Source organism: Crocuta crocuta, unplaced genomic scaffold (genome assembly GCF_008692635.1).
Source record: "Crocuta crocuta isolate KB4526 unplaced genomic scaffold, BGI_CrCroc_1.0 scaffold154, whole genome shotgun sequence".
Lineage (NCBI taxonomy): Eukaryota > Metazoa > Chordata > Mammalia > Carnivora > Hyaenidae > Crocuta > Crocuta crocuta.
In genome coordinates, this window is record NW_027530545.1 from 4,100,008 (window position 1) to 4,120,754 (window position 20,747).

Below are 20,747 nucleotides of genomic sequence, written 5' to 3' on the forward strand. Positions count from 1 at the left end.
CTGAGGGCCCCTGCAGTTAAAGTGGTGTCCACTGCCTCTTTCTTAGCCACTCTTCCTTCCTTTTCAAACAAAAAGCACAGATTAAAGGCCTAGAAACCGAGGAGACAGTGAAAGCCACTCCTGCTCCTGAGTTGGATTCTAGGTAGACAAACAATATTGCTGTAAAGGACACTACTGGGACAGTTGGTGAAAGTTGAACATTCACTGTCTATTAGATAACAGTATTGTGTCAATATTAAATTTCCCAAATTTAATAAATATGGTTGTGTAAAAATGACTTTTTTCTTAGGCAATACATGCTTTGGGTATTTAAAAGTGAAAGCCATGATGTCTACAATGTACTCTTAATTGATTCTTATTATTGAAAATAAGAATTAAAAAAACAAATGTACATGCCACACATACACACACAAAAGAGAAAATAAATATGGCAAAAGTACTAATAATTGGGTAGCTGGGTATTCATTGTACTATTCTTAAAACTTTTCTGTAGGTTTGAAATTTTTCAAAATAAGGAAAATATACATTTTCAAATACTAAAACATACATTAAAATATTTGACCAGGTAAGATTTTATGAAGGTTTTATTTACAAAAAGAGGGGAAAAAAGCATACCTGTGCCGGCGGATAATGTGATACTTGCCTGAGAGTATTCAAAAAAAACAAAACAAAACTGCCAAACAGACAATTTAATTCATTAATATCCACCAAAACCTTTTTCAGGGTTTTCAATCAAGGTACTGTGATTTTCTATAAATCACAAAAGTAATATTAAGAGACACAATAAATTTTTACTTTTTATGTTTAAAAATTGTCACAATGCATACTTTATAATTTTTTGAATAATTAAAAGCCAATATTAGCAATTATTTTAAAATATATCTTAACAGTACATAGGATTGGTCAAAATTCCTGTAGGTGGCTCACAAGCAAAAAACTGTTGAATGAAGACTTCTAGCATAGATGATTTATTTAATGCACTGGTTCTCAAACTGTGTTCCCACAGAACACCTGCATTCCACCTTCCATGTGTGTCTTACCACAGAAATGGAACGGTGGGTGTTCCAATTTACAGAAAAATTATTAAATACAGTTTTATTAGTTTTGTGTTTTTAACTAATAAGTCAATAATTAGAAATAATTAAATAAGTTAATAAAATTAATAATTATGAAGCAAATCAATATTAACGAAGACATTCAGGAGCAGATTTCCTTAGTTCAGCACTGTTTGATACATACATACTCATGGTGGTGTTTTATATTGTTATATAATCATATTCTTTGCCAGTAAAATTGTACCTAATTCAAATGTGGAGTTAAATCAACACTTCTTGGTTGTGGGATGAAAAGAACAAGGGCTGAACAATCCAACGCATTGGAAAGCTATTGACTTCATGTCTAAAATCTGTAAGGGTTTGTGTAAAGAGAACTTGCAGCGTTAAAACCTGCCAGATGTAAAATTTCAATTTAAAGAGCTTAGATAAACAGAATGTAAAAGAAAGAGGTTTTCTTTTATGTTTTGTTTTGTTTTTAAGATTTAAGGCTGAACGTATTAGTGCAGTTAATTCTGCATCCAAAGCAGTCTTCTTTGACAAAAATACATTTTTAGAGTGAAAGTATTATATCTAAATATTCTTTTTTTTTTTTTTTAATGTTTTTGAGAGAGAGACAGAGCATGAGCGGGGCAGGGGCAGAGAGAGAGGGAGACCCAGAATCTGAAGCAGCCTCCAGGTTCTAGCTGTCAGCACTGAGCCTGACATGGGGCTTGAACTCATAAACTGCAAGGTCATGACCTAAGCCTTTGTCCAACTCTTAACTGAGCCACCGAGGTGCCCCTAGAGTGAAAGTATTATATCTAAAAACTACTACTTCTGGGGCACCTGGGTAGCTCAGTCAGTTGTGTCTGACCCCTGATTTCAGCTCAGGTCGGTAATCTCACTGTTTCTGAGATCAAGCCTTGTGTCAGGCTCAGAGCTAACAGAATGGAGCCTGCTTGGGATTCTCTCTTTCCCCTCTCTCTGCCTTTCCCCTGCTGGGGCATGCTGTCTCTCAAGTAAATGAACTAGAAATGAATGAATGAATGCTGTCACTTCTTTCCTCAGAACGTCTATCGCCAGGCCATGGAAGAAGCCAAGAAAGAAGGCTATGACTTGAGAAGTGATGCCATTCCCATTGTGGCTGCCAAAGCATCCCGAGAAATTGCCAGTGATGTAAGAGCTGAACAAGTCCTTCCCTTTGCTACCAACAGGCCAGCCCTCTGTGCAGGGAACACAGATGGGTGTCTCTATAGTCATCATCCATGGATCTGTAGTCCTCCATCTTAACTGCCTTTATTGTTCAGGCAAATAAATTGAGGGTTTGAGATAGTAGGTACCCTGCCCAAGGTCACAAGCATCATTGAGATAAAGTCTGGACTAGAATGTAGTTCCTTTGGTCTCTTTTTAATAAGATTGAGTACTTTCATTAAAGTAATATGTTGTGCTAGCTCATAAAAACCTCATGAACTCTCATAAGGATACACTCAAGACAAAGATGCTAGGAGAGGAACAGGCTTTCATGGAGTTCTCCTTCCTGACTTGGGGAAGGACATAGGATAGCAAAAAAGATATGTCTGCCTGCTAAAAAGTACACAAAATCAATTTTCTCTACCTTAAACGTGAAGATATAAGATTCCTGGACAACTTAAATATTAATCTGAATAGTAGCAAATTGTCCATTTTTAAAGGCTTTTCTCTTTTTTTTACCGTTTTCTTTTTTTAATGTTTTATTTATTTTTTTGATTGAAGTAGGTTATTTATTATAGGCTTTTCTTTTTAATCATAATTTAAAAACATATAAAATCTACTATCTTAACCATTTTCAAGTACATAATTCAGCAGTGTTTAGTGTGTTCTCACTATTGAGCAGCAGTCTTCTGGAACTTTTTCAGTTTGCAAAACTGAAACTCTATACCTATCAAACAACAAAATGCACCCATTTTTAAACTACCACTTCCAGATTATTTGTGCAGAGGAAAATTATTTCTCAAAATGCCCTAGAAAAAAGATTAAGAAACATGTCAGTTGAGTCCCCCTGTATAACCAACTTCTGAGATACTTTATCACTCTAATTGAGCTCTCTCTCTCAAAGTTCACTTTTTAGTCTCTGTTTATCAACATAAAATTGTTTCAGCATAATATAACATTAACTTAATATAAAGTGATCATTGTGGAGTTATTCTGTGGAAATGTACAAATGGGCACAACATCCTCTTCGTTGGAAGTAAGCGTTTTCTAATGTGTAGGATCTCCACACATGTTGAACCTACCCAAGTGTCTTAAGGATCTCATAGAAAAGCATCATCACAAAAAGAATGATAGGAAATAGCCGCTGGTGCTCCCTCCTTATTTACTGGTTTCTCTTTCAGTACAAATACAAAGAAGCCTATCGTAAGCAGTTGGGTCACCACATTGGTGCCCGAGCAGTACACGATGACCCCAAGATCATGTGGTCTCTCCACATTGCCAAAGTGCAGAGTGACCGTGAGTACAAGAAAGATTTTGAGAAATACAAGACCCGGTACAGCAGCCCAGTGGACATGCTTGGAATTGTTCTGGCCAAGAAATGTCAGACCCTGGTCAGTGATGTAGACTATAAACATCCTCTGCACGAATGGACCTGCCTCCCGGACCAGAATGACATCATCCAGGCCCGGAAAGCTTATGACCTCCAGAGTGATGTGAGTATCCCTGATGCCGGTTCTGCACATTAAAAGAAGATCTGAAACATGTCCTTGGATTCTTACTAGTGCCAGTGGACTGGAATTTATTTGTATATTTTAAACAATATACCATTAAACGTTTAAAAAGAGTTTCCTCAAGCTTCCTTTGTATGAGTTAGGTGAAACTTGGTCCTCAGAAGTATATAGCAGCATTTTATGGCTTAAAGAGGTAGAAATATATGTCGGTGTGGAGGGAGGTGGAAAAAGTGGGAACAGGAGTATATCATGCTAAATTATTTTAACAAACATTTCATATTTTATACATACTGACAGGGAAATACTAATATATTCTTGTCTTTTTCAAAACCAATCACCTAATTCTTCTTAAAGTTAGCATGTACTATTAAGAGTAAAATAAAATTAATAATTAGAGAAGTATCTAATATCTTTACAATACCACATTACACTCTTGATATTTTGTGATTTTGAAAGTGGAAATAACGGAAAGATTTTTTAAAGTTCTTTTTACATATCCAAAGTGTAGCTATGTGTGGTGATGGATGTTAATTAGACTTATTGTAATCATTTCACAATATATACGTATACTGAATCATTATGTGGTGCACTAGAAACCAATGCATTATATGTCAATTATATCCCAATTTTAAAAATGCAAAGAGCATGATTTGAGAAAAATATTCTCAGAATTCAGTAATGCTTATAAATGAGTGATCAGCTATGCTGAGAGCTTTATTTGTTCACCAATACTTTTGTATTTCTCTCATAGGAGCCATTTTGTAACTGTGAATCTAAAATTCTAACTAGTAAATGTGTTTCTTATCTGTCCATTTGCAGAATTTATATAAGTCAGACCTTGAATGGATGAAAGGCATTGGCTGGGTTCCAATTGGTTCCATGGAAGTGGTTAAAGCCAAGAGAGCCACAGAGATACTGAGTGATAATATCTACCGTCAGCGTCCGGAGACCCTCAAATTTACCAGCATAACTGATACTCCAGAGCAGGTGCTGGCAAAGAGCAACGCTATAAACATGAATAAGGTGAGTTTTTACTCCTCAGTGTTCGAGGAATTTACCATCGAAAAAGGTAAAGTTTCTGACATGTTACAGCATTCCTATAATTCCTATAGAATATATGATACCTTTTTAAATGATTTTCCATGATAATACTATAATTAATAATATTTCAAAATATTAAACTCTTTTTTTTTAATAGTTTATTGTCAAAATATTAAACTCTTAAAAATACTATGTGCTGTAATTATTTCATAATTACACACTTTAAACACTGCAACCCATTTATACTTTTCAGAACTGTTAAAGAATTTTACTCAGTCAATGCAATAGTAAACTAGTAAGCTAAATACTCTTGGAAAGAGTAATTTACATGAAAAGTAGGAATTTATGCAACGTAAGTAATTTTATTTCTACTTTGTACAGAGGAGAGGTGACTGGCACATATCAAAAGAAAAATGTCTGTGTATGCCAAAATAAGTTTTCTCATTTCTTTTTTCATAGCGCTTATATACTGAAGCCTGGGACAATGATAAGAAAACAATCCATGTCATGCCGGATACACCAGAAATCATGCTAGCCAAACTCAACCAAATACACTATAGTGATGTGAGTAAATTATTGATCATATAATGAACAGAAAGGCAAAAATGAACTATTGTAACTGTTGCCTAAGTGACTTATTATACATACTCCAAAGCAATGTCCATAGAAGAGAGTTCTCTCTTGATTCAATTTCGGGCTATGTGGTAGGTCCACAAAGTAGCCAGTCTTGTGGCAACAGGGTATCAGGGAGTGGAATGCTTATGGAGAAATATTTCAATGGGAATTACACTCCCGATGCCTTCCCCTACTGGTCAGTGTGGGTATCAAGTCGTTATTTGATTAAACAGCTATTTAGTAGGCACATTTAGTAGATACTGTTGGAACCCAGGGAAGTGTTGTGCCCTGTTTTATTCTGGTGCTTCAGCAATGTTCTGGTTACCCTTTAAGTATGACCCTTGAAGCAGATTCTTTGCAAGCATTTTTCTAGGCATCTCTCTCAAGACCAGTATTTTCATCAGGGTGATTATTTGAAGCCCTGTTCTACTTATTGATCATGGTCTGTGATGATAGTCCGTAGCCAAATGAAAAATATATGTAGAATACATTGAGTTTTTCATAAATTCAGTTATATTCAATTTGAAAGTAATGTCCTTACTCTTTTTCCTTCTTTAGTATTAAGATGGCCTTTCTTTTATATTATAATGGTGAATGGTGATAGTACATAGTACTTTTTTTTTTTTTTAACATATATTTGTTTGGTGTAACAGAATTTTGGCAACCAAGACAGTTTTTTGTGTGTTCTTTAAACTTACCAATTAATGAAACCTCCAAGTTTAGAACATGTGTCTTAAAATCCTTAAGCACCTATGAAGCAGTTTTATAGAAACTCACCCTGATACTTGAATTCTTATGGATTTCTTTCTGTAGTTTAAATGAGGACAGGGAAAATTTAATAATAACTCACTTTATATTTTATGAAAGGAGTAATGATTAATGACTTTCTTTTCTACAGAAACTCTATAAACTTGCTTTGGAAGAGTCCAGGAAGGAAGGCTGTGATTTGCGTTTGGATGCCATCCCAATCCAGGCAGCCAAGGCCTCAAGAGATATTGCTAGTGATGTAAGTTGATGTGTTTGGAAGAGGCATTTCTTGCTCAAAGATGTTCTCAAATGGCAGATTTTATCATTTTTCTTGCCAGAATTTTGGTTGTCCCTACAAGTCTCCATTTCATTTGGTGATTCCACCATGTACAAAGTTGCCAATAAAAACAAAGCAAACCTCAAGGTGATGTGTCCACGATGCCTGTTAATCAGTTGGGGATAGAGATATATTGTTTTAAAATGAAGGTTTCATAGAACCTAAAAATGGGTTCATATATTTGAGCCTCACAAGTTGAGCAGCAAATGCTGTGATTGTTTATAGAAAACACTGAAAGAACATGTACATCAGCCAATATAAATGTGAGTTCTTTTCTACTACTTCCATATATTTATTCTGGCATCAAAGGAAGACTAGATGATGGATGAGGTTTAGAGTTTTGTTTCATCCTTTGAAACTTTTACTGAGATGTTACTCAGAAGATGTCCCTAACTGATTGTAAGAACAAATTGAGAAGTAAGAGAATCTTGTTCTTAGAACCTGCTTGTCTATTCTCTGTAGCTCTTCCTTCTCATGAGAAACATCTCCTGAGGGTGTCTAGCACGCTTATTCTACACCATGGCTTCTTAGGACCCAAATCCAGTCTGTCTTTCTTCTGGGAGGACCCCCATGCCTTAGACTAAGGCTTCATTCCTTCTATTATCAAAATATTTTCTGGCTGTAAAACAGCTGGAAAAGTCCACACTATGATCATCTTATGATAAGACAAATCATAACATGTTTCTCTTGAATTTTATAAGTATGGAAGATTAACCCAAGGCATGACTCTTTGATGGTGAAAGTTCAATGACCTAACAGGCCAATAAGGGAGATATTTTCTGGTGAGATCATCTAAGTGTAGTCCATTCTCTTAGTCAAGACAGTCAGTGTAAGTTCTAATTGTAAGAGATATATTCTAAAATATTTTTAACACATTTTTAGGAAAAATAGCCACATCTTTAAGTAGATGTTCTTTTAGAGTCTACAAGATATTTTACCTTTCCTTGTTAAGCAATCAAATGTAAAGTAGGTAGTATGGTTTAGTAGAAGGGAAAAATATTAAGAACCAGAAGCTCTCCACTTGAGTGTCACCTACTTGTGATGTGATCTTGAGAAAAGCACCTAAAACTCCTCTAGGCTCCAGGTTTCTACTTTATAAAATGGGGTTGATAATATTAGCCTTTCTCTCTCACACTAATGAAAGGAAAATTAAAAAAAAATAATGTGTGTAGGAAACTATAAAATGTTATATAAATGAGATGTTCTCATCAAACTCCTATCTCTCTTCTTTTTTCAGTACAAGTACAAGGAAGGCTACCGCAAACAGCTTGGCCACCACATTGGGGCCCGAAATGTTGAGGATGACCCCAAGATAATGTGGTCCATCCATGTGGCCAAGATCCAAAGTGACAGGGAGTACAAGAAGGACTTTGAGAAGTGGAAGACCAAGTTCAGCAGCCCAGTGGACATGCTGGGGTTGGTATTAGCCAAGAAGTGCCAGGTCCTTGTGAGTGACATAGACTACAAACATCCCCTACATGAATGGATCTGTCTGCCTGATCAGAATGACGTCATTCAGGCTCGGAAGGCCTATGACCTCCAGAGTGATGTGAGTGAGTCTAATATTCATCAGCATGTGTTTATTTTTATTGATTTTAACTTGAAGATCTATATTTAACTTGAAGATTTATTAAACAGTTCATGAATGAGGTAGCAGTCTCCAGCAAGTAGAGGGTAACTCCAAAGGAGGGAGAAAAAAAAGGAAGGTTTTTATAAGAAGGAGGATAGGGCAAGGAGGTAATAAGCAAAAGAATAGAAAGAATTGTATCAGACAAGGTCACCTTCCTTTAGAGGAAAGGGAAAGAGGTCAATTATATTGATTACCATTTTTTAGGAGGGGATGGGGGGGTCCAGGTGACAGATTACCTCCTTGGTCCTGACCCATCAGACTGTTTAAAAGATATTTTAAAGGAGTTCTAACTTTTGTGCCATGGACTCTTTCGGCAGTCCTATGAGTCCTACGGACAACTTCTCAAGACATTGTCATGAAATGCATAAATTGCAATATATGTTTCAGAAGAAACTGATCACATTAAAATATGGTTATGAAAATATTAAACTTGGGGTGCCTGAGTGGCTCAGTCTGTTAAGTGTCTGACTCTTGATTTCTGCTCAGGTTGTGATCCCTGGGTCTTGGGAGTCAAGCCCCATGTCCAGCTCTGCACTAAGTGTGGAGTCTGCTTGAGATTCTCTCTCTGCTCCTCTGTCCCTCTCCCCTGCTCACTCTCTCTCTAAAATAAAAAATATATATATATTAAACATAATCTATGATGTAGTAATACACATGCTTTTTTAACACTTAAAAGATCTAGCACTGCGTATAATACTTAGTTTAATTTCAAGGAAGTAAGGAGCATAAATATTTCAAGATGTTTGCAACAACTGTAATAAGATATGAAAATATTTGTGATTTTTATTTCTGACAAAGTCTTACATAGTGTTAATGCTATTATAGTCTGTAGCCTTTATTTATAATAAAAAATATTGTGTTTCAATTAGTTTAATAAAAATAAAGATATTATGTTTTTCTATTCAAGTTCATTGATGCCAGGTTCAGAATTGCTGGTTGAGCACAACCTAATTTTCCAAATGAATTGATTGTATTATCATTTTTCTGATAATTTTCTTTTTTGGACAAGAAAGTTTAAGAATGAATTGTACATGGCAGTGAGAAACAATGAAATCTGGCCATGTGTAGCAACATGGATGGACCTTGAGGGGGTTATGCTGAGCGAAATAAGTCAGGCAGAGAAGGACAAATATCATATGTTTGCACGTATAGGAGGACTAGGAGCAACTTAACGGAGGACCATGGGGGAGAAAAAGGGGAAAAATCGTGGGGGAGAGGGAGGGAGGCAAACCATGAGAGACTCTTGAATGCCGAGAACAAACTGAGGGCAGATGGGGTGGAGGGGGAGGGAAAGAGGGGTGATGGGCATGGAGGAGGGCACTTGTGGGGATGAGCACTGGGTGTTATATGGAAACCAACTTAACAATAAACTATTTTTTAAAAAATGAATTGTACATATTGAGACGATTTTTCTAAGAAGCTGAAAACAATAGCTCTCTAGAAATATGTGAGGCATTTTTGTTGTCAGCCAATAGATTGTCGTTGGGACTCAAATGCTACCTCGCTGGTATAGTAGCTTCTTGTTTTTTTGATCAGGCTCTGACAAGCTGTCACTTTTGAAAGACTGATTAAAAATAGTGGCATTGTTGGGGCGCCTGGGTGGCTTAGTCGGTTAAGCGTCCGACTTTCGCTTAGCTCATGATCTCGCGGTTCGTGGGTTCGAGCCCCGCGTCGGGCTCTGTGCTGACTGCCAGCTCAGAGCCTGGAGCCTGTTTGAGTCTGTCACTCCCTCTCTCTCTGACCCTCCCCTGCTCATACTGTCTCTCTCTCTCTTAGAAATAAAAAAAAAAAAATAGTGGCATTGTAAAAAAGAACTTTCTCAAAAAGCCATACAAATAAAAAGAACAGTTATCTTTACTTATGAGAAAAATGTTCCTTTAGCCAGTTGTTTAAATTCCAAGAAGAAAAATGAAAGGATAAAATATGTTCTTTCACTTGAATTATAACACAAGAAAGGGAATTGAGGATAAGATAAATAAGAGTAAAAAATACGTGTACTCTTTGCTTAGAAGCATGGTTGTGAAGGCCACTGCCCAATGGGATAGGAGCAAACTGTGTTCTAACAGAGTATTCTTCCCACACAAGGAAGTATAGGCAATCAAATCAGAGAATAAATAACTTTCTATCAGGAGGCAGTCACTAATTTCCTTAAAATGGTTTGCATCAATGAAACTGCATATCGTTAGATTTTATGAGTCTTTAGTATATGTGCTACCAAAGTGAACACAGATTTTATGAGTCTTTAAACTAGAAAACATTAACTACCTTCAGGGACAAAGCGTTTGGGTAGCTATTCTACACCAAAGTCAATCCTGTGGGTCTTCCCAAAAATTCATGTAAGTAAGATTCAGAATTATGCATTTTCTATATATGCTGTATAGGCTCTATAGGCTGTCTAGGTAACTTCTATAAATATTTGACATTATTTCATTTGCAGGCTCTTTACAAGGCTGATCTCGAGTGGCTGAGAGGCATTGGATGGGTGCCCATTGGCTCTGTAGAGGTTGAGAGGGTGAAAAGAGCTGGAGAAATCCTGAGTGACAGGAAGTACCGCCAGGCTGCAAACCAGCTCAAATTCACATGCATTACAGACACTCCAGAGATTGTCCTGGCAAAGAATAATGCCCTGACGATGAGCAAAGTGAGTATGCAATTGTTTCCATTTCCTGAGTCATACCTTCCATGGACTTGGCTCAAAGTGAGAAATGCCCTGAAGAGCTTTCAGAGAAGGGAGCTCTAATGGACTGATTTGCATGCCCAACTTAAACAGAGCATCTACTTGATTTCTGGTTGGACCTGCATGTTCTTGTCAACACTGTGTCCCCTAATTCTCTGTGTGCATGAGGAAGCATAGCCTGGGGTAATTTCTCTGGAGTAATGGACACACTCTTTTGAACAGTGACCTGGAGACATCCACACAGACGTTACTTTTCCCTGTACATTCCCCTAGGCAAAGTGGACTCAAACCATTGACAGAATTCCCTTTATCTACCCTGCAAGGAATATACAGCCTTTTAGCATTTTGTTCTGAAGTCTAGGATACACAGTGCTTATAGCAGTGCCCCATTCACTCTTTGAATTTGAACAACTCAAAATAGTTGCTTGGTTTGCCCTTCTGTATTAGGTTGTGGAAGTGAGAAGTGAGAACTTTGAGAAGTGAGCTGCTACTGCCGCTTCAGCATCATTACACAAGATAGATAATCACTTCCTTTTTTTCAGAGTCTTAGCAATCTGTTTATTGATACTGGGATCATTCTTTATCCAATGGATAGGTCCTCAATGTGCACATTTTAGGTTGAATTTAATGTACCTGAATTCTTCCACACCTGCCTGGATATCTTCCAGACATTTAGGTAGTGAGATTGGGTGCAGAATATGAAATTGACTCTCCGCGATCTCCAAAGCTGGTAGTACTAAAACTCCAGGAATTCTATTTTCTACCATACCCATCACAGCAACCACAGTGAAAATAACAATAGGAAACACTATCAAATCTGTTGAGTGCCTACTAAGACTGAGACACTTTACATATGTTATAGTTAATCTTCAAAAAGCACTTAGTAAGGGCACATAGGTAGTTCATTTGGTTAGGCGTCTGAATTTTAGTTTCAGTTTGGGTCATGATCTCATGGTTCTTGACAGTGTGGAGCCTGCTTTGGATTCTCTCTCTCCCTCTGTCTTTGTTCCTCCCCAGCTCTCTCTCCGTCTCAAAATAAATAAATAAACTTAAAAAAAATAGTAGGCTTAAAAGAAAAACAAAAAGCACTCACTAAAAATATGATTATCTAGCTCTTAGAAGTAAGGAATATGAGGCATTATGTACATTTCCCAAGATTACACAGCTTGGCCATAGTGGATTTGGGCTTGAATTTGGGGTTAACTCTGAAGTCTATGGATTTCTACTGTGTCATAGTTCTATAGCCAGGTTCCATCCATGGAGGGTCATATGAGTAAGCTTGAGATTCAATGGAAGAAAAAAATTAATAATTGAGACTGTTAAATTGCTTCATATTAGGCATGAAGCTGTCATATGGCAGTTTCAGTATTGTCATGTTTTACTCTCCCCACTACCCTTTTGCTTCCCTTGCCTCCAAAAGCCTTAAAAGGGCTTTTCTACAGTAAAATGTGTTAAATTTGAAAACACCTGTAATATATGGGCTCTAACAAAGGGTTTACCTCTTTTCCCCCTTAGCATTTATACACAGAATCTTGGAATGCTGACAAAGCCTCCATCCATGTGATGCCAGACACCCCAGAAATCATACTGGCCAAGAGCAATTCTGCCAATATTAGTCAAGTAAGAGGTTTCCTATAATGGTCTTTTAAGCCTTTCTAGGATTCTTCAAAATACTTTTTCCACCTTACAGTTTCCTGTCTGGAATTGGCCTATTACCTCTCTAAAACACTTTTATTTTTCTTTTGTGTATCATCCTCCACCTAGAAACTTTACACCAAGGGATGGGATGAATCAAAGATGAAGGACTATGATCTGAGGGCTGATGCTATTTCCATCAAAAGTGCCAAGGCATCAAGGGACATTGCCAGTGATGTAAGTGCCCTCCATCTAACCCTTTATGGACTCACATTGCTGAACAGCTACTATGCTGCTGGTGGGCCACGTTTCGCAACTATTTCCACACGTGTCCCCCACTTCTGCTTCTTACTTTGTAAGACTTTTTCCCTCTGTTGTCACAGAAGAGAATATTACATTTTGGAATGGTAGCTAGAGTTGGTTAGGGAAGGGCTCCACCAATGAAGATACATGAAGATACTACACTTTTGCTTATGACAGTGTGCATTTAAAATTATTCAGAGATGGCAAAATGTTTGCAATACGAAATTCTTATCCATTTGCTTGCAGGTGTTCATGTTTTCTGTAGTTGTCTTAAAAGTGGGTTTCTAAACCTATACTTCTCTCATTTTAGTACAAATACAAAGAAGCATACGAGAGACAGAAGGGCCACCACATTGGAGCCCAGAGCGTTGAAGATGACCCCAAGATTATGTGTGCCATACATGCAGGGAAGATTCAAAGCGAAAGAGAGTACAAGAAGGAATTCCAAAAGTGGAAGACCAAGTTCTCCAGCCCAGTGGACATGTTAGGCATCGTGATGGCCAAGCAATGTCAGACTTTGGTCAGTGACATTGATTATCGAAATTACCTGCATCACTGGACATGTTTACCTGATCAAAACGACATTATCCAAGCAAAGAAGGCCTACGAACTACAGAGTGATGTACGTAACACAAACTTTGGGAGAGATGGAAGGAGAGGACATAGGTTTATTAATTGTCCAGGCGGTGCTCCTATGCCAGGGTCCTATGAGTCCATCCCACCGTGGAGAGACTCATGGATTGTGCACTGCACAGCCCCAGGGGAACACTACTCACATTGTTTAATAATAATCCATTTTCAGGAGCTAGGTCATAGGAATCAATACAGATGAAGAGTCTACTTAGGCCATGTCTTTTATTCCGTGACCCAGATTCCAGACTATTTTTTCATGTCATTTGTACTTTCTGGCAATGAAAATATATTGCAGGTAAACATAAACTATCTGAATATTTTTGAAATAACTGCCACTATTGTGCTATATCCAAAAGGATTAAGTCAGTTACAGGATTAAAATGGAATAAGATTCAACAAAATTTCCTTGAAAATTTTTTTTCCGTTCTATAATTTTTGGGAAATATCAAATAATTATCATGAAACTCAGCATTATTATGATTTTATTCATCTTCACAGATAGTGTATGTGAAATTATTTTATCATTGATATTAAAACCCCAAAGTCCCATAAATGTCAGCTCCTACTTTTTTTGAATACCATCTACTATGCTCATCAACCCCTCAATCCCATATACTTTATTTTTTAATTACGAGATGATGTGTCTAACCATGGAATCTAATTTCTGTCTAATATCTTTGTAGAGTGTGTATAAGTCAGATCTAGAGTGGCTACGTGGCATCGGCTGGATGCCAGAAGGCTCGATAGAAATGAAGAGGGTGAAGAATGCTCAAGACCTGGTGAATGAAAGACTTTATAAAACACGGCCAGAAGCCTTGAAATTCACTTGCATTGTTGACACTCCAGACGTTGTCCTGGCAAAAGCCAATTCTCTGCAAATAAGTGAGGTAAGAACCGTCCTGTTACCAAGCATTCCTTTTGTGGGACTCTGTTTTTCAGATAATGCCACCCAAACAGAGCAAGTTGACTGTTCCCCTTGGAAGACTTAGCGTAACAAGAGCAACTCTAAGAATCTGATGACTAGTTTGGTAAAGGCAGAGGCAAATTAGAACAAATACTTCTTCAACTCCTATCAAATACTAAAGCCTAGAGCATATTGGGGTACCCGGGGGGCTCAGTCATTTAAGTACCTGACGTCAGCTCAGGTCATGATCTCACAGTTCATGAGTTCCAGGCCCACATCGGGCTCTCTGCTGTCAGCACAGAGATCCTTTGGATCCTCTGTCCTCCCCTTCTCTCTCTCTGTCTCTCCCCCATTCACGCTGTCTCTCTCTCAAAAATAAAATAAACATTTAAAAAAATCTGTAGCATAATGTTGCATTTTAAATGGTATAACATTGTGTTAGCCATGGTTCTCCAGAGAAACAGAGCCAATAGGAGTTATAGATGTGTGTGTGTGTGTGTGTATGTATATACATATATATATATACATATATATGTATGTGTGTCTACGTATATGTTTATGAGAGAGATGTAGATAGGTCTGCAGACTATACCTGTGTATGTACACACACACACACACAGAGGAAGAGAGATGTATTTTATGGAATTGGGCCATATAATTATGAAGGCTGGCAAATCTACAGTCTGCAGAATAGGCTGGAGACCTAGGAAAGAGTTGCAGTTCAAGTACAAAAGCAGTCTGCTGAGAGACTTCCTTCTTGCTCTGCAGATGGATGTCAGTCTTTTTTCTATTAAGGCCTTCAGCTGATTAGGCAAGGCCCATCCACATTACAGAGGGTACCAAAGTCTACTGATAAAAATGTTAATCTCCTCTAAAAAAAAAAAAAATACCGTCACAGAAACATCTATAAAAAGTCTGACCAGGGGTGCCCAGGGAGCTCAGTTAAGCGACTGACTTCAGCTCAGGTCATGATCTCACGGTGTGTGGGTTCAACCCCACATCAGGCTCTGTGCTGACATCCCAGAGCCTGGCGCCTGCTTCAGATTCTGTGTCTCCCTCTCTCTCTCTGCCCCTTTTCCACTTGTGCCCTGGCTCTCTCTCAAAAATAAATAAGCATTTTTAAAAATGTCTGGCCAATTATCTGGGTACTGTGGCCTAGCTAAGTTAACATTTAAGATTAGCCATCATAAACATTAAAAACATTTTTCCAGGTCAGTTTTTAAGGCTTAATGTTTCAGATATCTACCTTTTTATCACTGTATTAAATTACTACTTCCCTTCTCTCCACAGAAACTATATCAAGAAGCGTGGAATAAAGATAAAACCCACATCACTATTCCTTCAGACACACCACTCATGCTGCAGGCTCAAATTAATGCCCAGCAAATCAGCAATGTAAGAGGATTAAATATGAAGTGTAAATGCCTTTATTGGACAGTATATGTCAGCGTGTGGAGTGTGGCATAATGGACAAATTACCTGTCTTAGAAACGTACAGTTTTTGGTGCTAGACATTTTCTCTTTAGCTACCATTCCCAATGCAGTATGAATGGCAATTCCACCTTTTATTTTATTTTATTTTATTTTATTTTTTGTTTTATAACTTATTTCTTTTTTTTTTGTTTTATAACTTATTTCTTTTTTTTGTTTGTTTGTTTTTTTGGTTTTTTTCCATTTTGTATTTTATTTTATTTTATTTTATTTTATTTTTTACAAATAGTTTATTGTCAAATTAGTTTCCACATGGCAATTCCACCTTTTAAATGTTAGTTTAAATACATGGCGGGGTCCTAGGACTACAAGAGTTAGGAAATCTGAATCCTACTGGATTCCTCCTTTCAACATTAAAAACATTGTTCTATATCCAATGTCCACAGCTCAGTCTTTGTATATTAATCGAGGATAATGAAATCCCTAGTTAAATGTCTCTTACACACAGGAGTATGAGGTAACAATCTCTTTTGTCTTCATAGTTTTTTGATCCAAAACTTTCTTGTTTGATATTTCAAAGCCATTAGAAAAGCTGACACTTTTTAATTATACCCAAAGCATAAGATATGTATAAATATCTATGTCACATCCCTTTAGCAGGGACCTCTGAAAAGTCAAAGGGCAACATTAGGGGGGAAAAAAATCTTACCAGGTCTTACATGATACCTTAATGAAGGTTTTCTAGTTTCACAGTTGATTCTTAGTTTTCTGTTGTATGGTGGGTATTTTCAGATAAGTACCATATTGTAGTGAAGACAAATATTCAAGTATTTAGTAGACCTAGATATTTAGCTTTAAAATTTTAGAAGTATCCTACACTCCATAAAGTAAATAGCTAACCACCAGAAGAATTCAGAAATGTCTGTTTTATCTTATACTGTTTTTATTTACATTATATCTTATGAATCCTATTTTGAGTATTTGAATATATTCACTTATTTTAAGTTCTTATCGACAACCCTGTGTTTTCTATCAATAGAATCTTTACCAAAAAGACTGGAATGAGGCCAAACAGAAAGGCTATGACTTCAGAGCAGATGCCATTGAAATCAAGCAGGCCAAAGCCTCCAGAGAAATTGCCAGTGAGGTACAGCTTTTATTTTCTTGTGGTTTTTTTTTCTTCTTACAACGCCATTGAAATCAAGCAGGCCAAAGCTTCCAGAAAAATTGCCGGTGAGGTACAGCTTTTATTTTCTTGTGGTTTTTTTTTCTTCTTACAACAAATAGGAAGAGTATTTTTCCAAGAATTTGGGAGGTTTAAAAAAAATCTATGCAAACAACTGCATTTTTTTTTTGCACTAGAGACTTTATTTAAAACCATTAAAATGGAATGAAGCACATTAAGGTTAGTATAGATGAGGTATATGTATAAATAATTTCTAAGTTGTTTCTGCGTGGAAGTAAAATAACGTGAACAGTCTATGCAGAATTCTTGGAAAAATTCATTACATTTGATTGTTGACCAGTGTCATTTTATCCCCCAAATATTTATGATATTATCCATAAATGTAGATCACAGGTGAAAGTTTCATATAAGATTTAAGACTGAAATCACATCTTGTATATAAGATTTTATACTGGAGGTTTATGCATAATGCTCTCAGTAACCTTGTAAAATTCATTTAACAGTAATTTTAAAACTTAGAGTCAAAATAATTATCCTGCCAAGCCCCTTACCCCAGCTCTAAATCTTTAAGCAGTGCTGTTCTCTTTCTCCATTTCCTGCTCTATTTTTTTTTTATCTCCTTTATCTACCTATTTCTTCCTTCTTTCTTTTCTTTATTTATTTAATATAATTAATTTATTGTCAGACTGGCTTCCATACAACACCCAGTGCTCATCCCAACATATGATCTCCTCATTGCCCATCACCCCCACTCCCCCACCCCCATCAACCCTTAGTTTGTTCTCTGTACCTTCTTATTTTTCAATTTTAACTCTAAAAACAATAGCCAGTCTATAGTATCTGCCTTATTCCCAGTTCTCCCTCTCTCCCTTTCTATTCAAGCCTTTCTATGTTATCCAAAAATAGGAAAGAAACAGATGCTATCTTACTGTAGTCCTAAGACACTTAGGACAAGCGTGGACAAGACGGAAACTCTTGTCCACAGGCCTTTTGTTGTCATCTGATTCACACCAATGATCTTGCTTTCCTGAAATAAGCACCTTTTTTTATCTGTCTCCAAAATCACACAAGTGACTTTTTCCTATTGAGGTACTCTCAGTACTCTTGGAGGACCATCTAACTTAATGTTCCATTTTCCAGGAAACCTTGGGGACCATGATTACACCACTGTCTTATTTTCCACATCTGAAATATGTGATAATAATAGTATCTACTTCACAGAGAAATTGTGAAGATTAAGATTATAATTGCTACTACGCAACTATTTTTAATTAAAAAAATCCAGCAATTTCACACGGATCAACCTAATACATTTGAAGCACTCATAATACTGTCTGGCATTAGTAATTGCTCAGTAAATGTTAGCTATAATTTTTTGTAATTATTCTCATTCACCATGCTACTTCCCCCCGTGACTTATTCATGTTCTCTATTTTTCTTAAAGTGACTGAAATATGTAATGACTGCCAGTGTTGAGCCAATTTATATTAAGGCAGGGAAAATATTCTGGAAACATTTAATGAAAAGTCCTCTTACCACATTATTTTCACATGTCTTTTTATCTGATTTTTCGCAACGTTTAGTACAAATACAAAGAAGGTTACCGTAAACAACTGGGCCACCATGTGGGTTTCCGCACCCTACAAGATGACCCCAAATTGGTCTGGTCTATACATGCTGCCAAGATCCAGAGTGACAGAGAATATAAGAAAGCTTATGAGAAGTCTAAAGGAATTCACAATACGCCGTTGGATATGATGTCAATTGTTCAGGCCAAGAAATGCCAGGTCCTGGTTAGCGATGTTGATTATCGCAATTATCTGCACCAGTGGACATGTTTGCCAGATCAGAATGATGTGATCCAGGCTAAGAAGGCCTATGAACTGCAGAGCGATGTACGTATATTATCACCAGACTGTTGGGGAGATATGTGTTTCTGTATAACATCACCGTATGTTCCCTAGGGACATATTTTAAGTGGTAATCCTAATAAAGCCTAACAATCTGTACATTTCATAGTAGTAGAGTTATTTTGAACATTCTCTATCTTATAGAGGATTCCTTTTCATGCAGTGAGGCCTTATTCATTAAGACCAAAAAAAATCACTCTCTTATTCTATGTAATTAGATAGAAAATTTCGGCTCCAGTTGTTTTAACCCATAACATTTGCGCATTCAGATATCTAAATTTTAGAAACAAATGTGAACTTAAGGAAATGTTGGGTTTTAAGTATATCTGACACATATAAGAAAAATGTGTATATATATTTATATAGAGGTCCATATAAACAGAAGTATTTTTCCTCATTATCTATGCATCTAAAGACCTTTTTCTCCCAAATTCTTACAGATGTTATTATCAGTAGTACTAAAAGGGCACACTTCAAGTGGTGAGCACAGAAACTCAACCTTATATAAAAACAAAATTAAATGCCATTGCTATCTGTCATTCCACAAGTGTCACTTCTCAGCCCTGTCCCAATTCCTGTAGGATATGGTGAACTTCTCCCAGAGCTTTGTGCCAGGGATATAACACCCAAATATTAACAATTAATGTTGATCCTTCTATTTCATGGGATTGGCCACCCAGCTGATTAAATAGAGGTAGTGTGTGGCCCACTGGCATTGTGCTCTAGTGGGCGAATTTGACTCTTCTGCGCTCTGTGGTCCTCTCCTTCATCTAGAACGTGTACAAATCAGACCTGGAATGGATGAAGGGTATAGGATGGTTGCCAGAGGGTTCTGTGGAAGTGATGAGAGTGAAGAATGCCCAGAATCTCCTGAATGAGAGGTTGTATCGTATAAGGCCTGAGGCCCTCAAATTCACCAGCATTGTTGATACCCCTGAAGTCATCCAGGCAAAGATCAATGCTGTACAGATCAGTGAGGTAAGCTGGCTGATAATACATTTGGACATAATAGAGAAGTCTCAACTGTGAACTTGAATTAATTAGAAGTCTCTAATTGTGAACTTTAAATTGCTAATCCCAGCATTAGAACCTTGAACATTTATATATCCAGATGGAATTTCATATAGTCAATCAGTTATCCACATTTCATTTACTTGGATGACTCTTTGGTTGACATCAGTGTGGTAGGCATCTTCATATTCTACAGACTCTGATAACACACTTTGAATGCATTTTGAGGTCTTGCTTATAATACAGGTCCACCAGTTAATACCATATGATCACAAAGCTGCCACCTTTTTATTACTTTTCAATCATGAGGTAAGTTGAAAAGTCCATGGGTGGTGCCAATACTAGATATTATTATACTTATTTATAGGCCACAAAAGCCAGAATTCTATTAGCAATGTGGATTTTCATAGTTATCTGCATTGTGGGTTTACCTGCCAGATAATTACATGTGAATTAATGGAAAAGGATCATTTTACTACCAGGTTCCTGACTAGTTTTCCATGTATATTATATCAATATATACGTCAATATATTCTTGTTGTTGAAGTCACTATTGGCACCTTTTAAATAAAAACACAATAAAAACAAGATGTGATCTATGTTTATATCTGAGAACATCCAAAGAGAATCTCTAATTGTACCTATAATTTTATTCACGTAGCAATTGGCTTATTATCAACCATCCTTTGTTTTCCATTTTTACCAGCCATTGTATCGCGATGCCTGGGAGAGAGAGAAGGCGAATGTGAATGTGCCAGCTGACACTCCAGTTATGCTGCAGTCCAAAATCAATGCCATGCAGATCAGCGATGTAAGGAACTATACATCCATTTGCTTTGCACAATATTTTTGGCCTAACCAAAACTTTAATTGATATGCTCCAGAGGGAGTTAAGCAAAATACATTTCCCTACCACTCCTCTTATTTCTTGTTTTAATGATAAGTACTATG

General features: G+C 36.9%; 1 protein-coding gene across 1 annotated transcript in view; it reads left to right on the plus strand.

Moving 5' to 3' along the window:
* NEB (nebulin) overlaps positions 1–20,747 on the plus strand; it is a 208,494-nt gene that overhangs the window by 100,595 nt on the left and 87,152 nt on the right. Inside the window, exons 66-75 of the mRNA XM_077767832.1 lie at positions 2,103–2,210; positions 3,407–3,718; positions 4,556–4,759; positions 5,237–5,341; positions 6,291–6,398; positions 7,714–8,025; positions 10,544–10,747; positions 12,299–12,403; positions 12,548–12,655; positions 13,032–13,343. Coding sequence (XP_077623958.1) covers positions 2,103–2,210; positions 3,407–3,718; positions 4,556–4,759; positions 5,237–5,341; positions 6,291–6,398; positions 7,714–8,025; positions 10,544–10,747; positions 12,299–12,403; positions 12,548–12,655; positions 13,032–13,343 — 1,878 coding nt within the window. The remainder of the gene's footprint in view (positions 1–2,102; positions 2,211–3,406; positions 3,719–4,555; positions 4,760–5,236; positions 5,342–6,290; positions 6,399–7,713; positions 8,026–10,543; positions 10,748–12,298; positions 12,404–12,547; positions 12,656–13,031; positions 13,344–20,747) is intronic.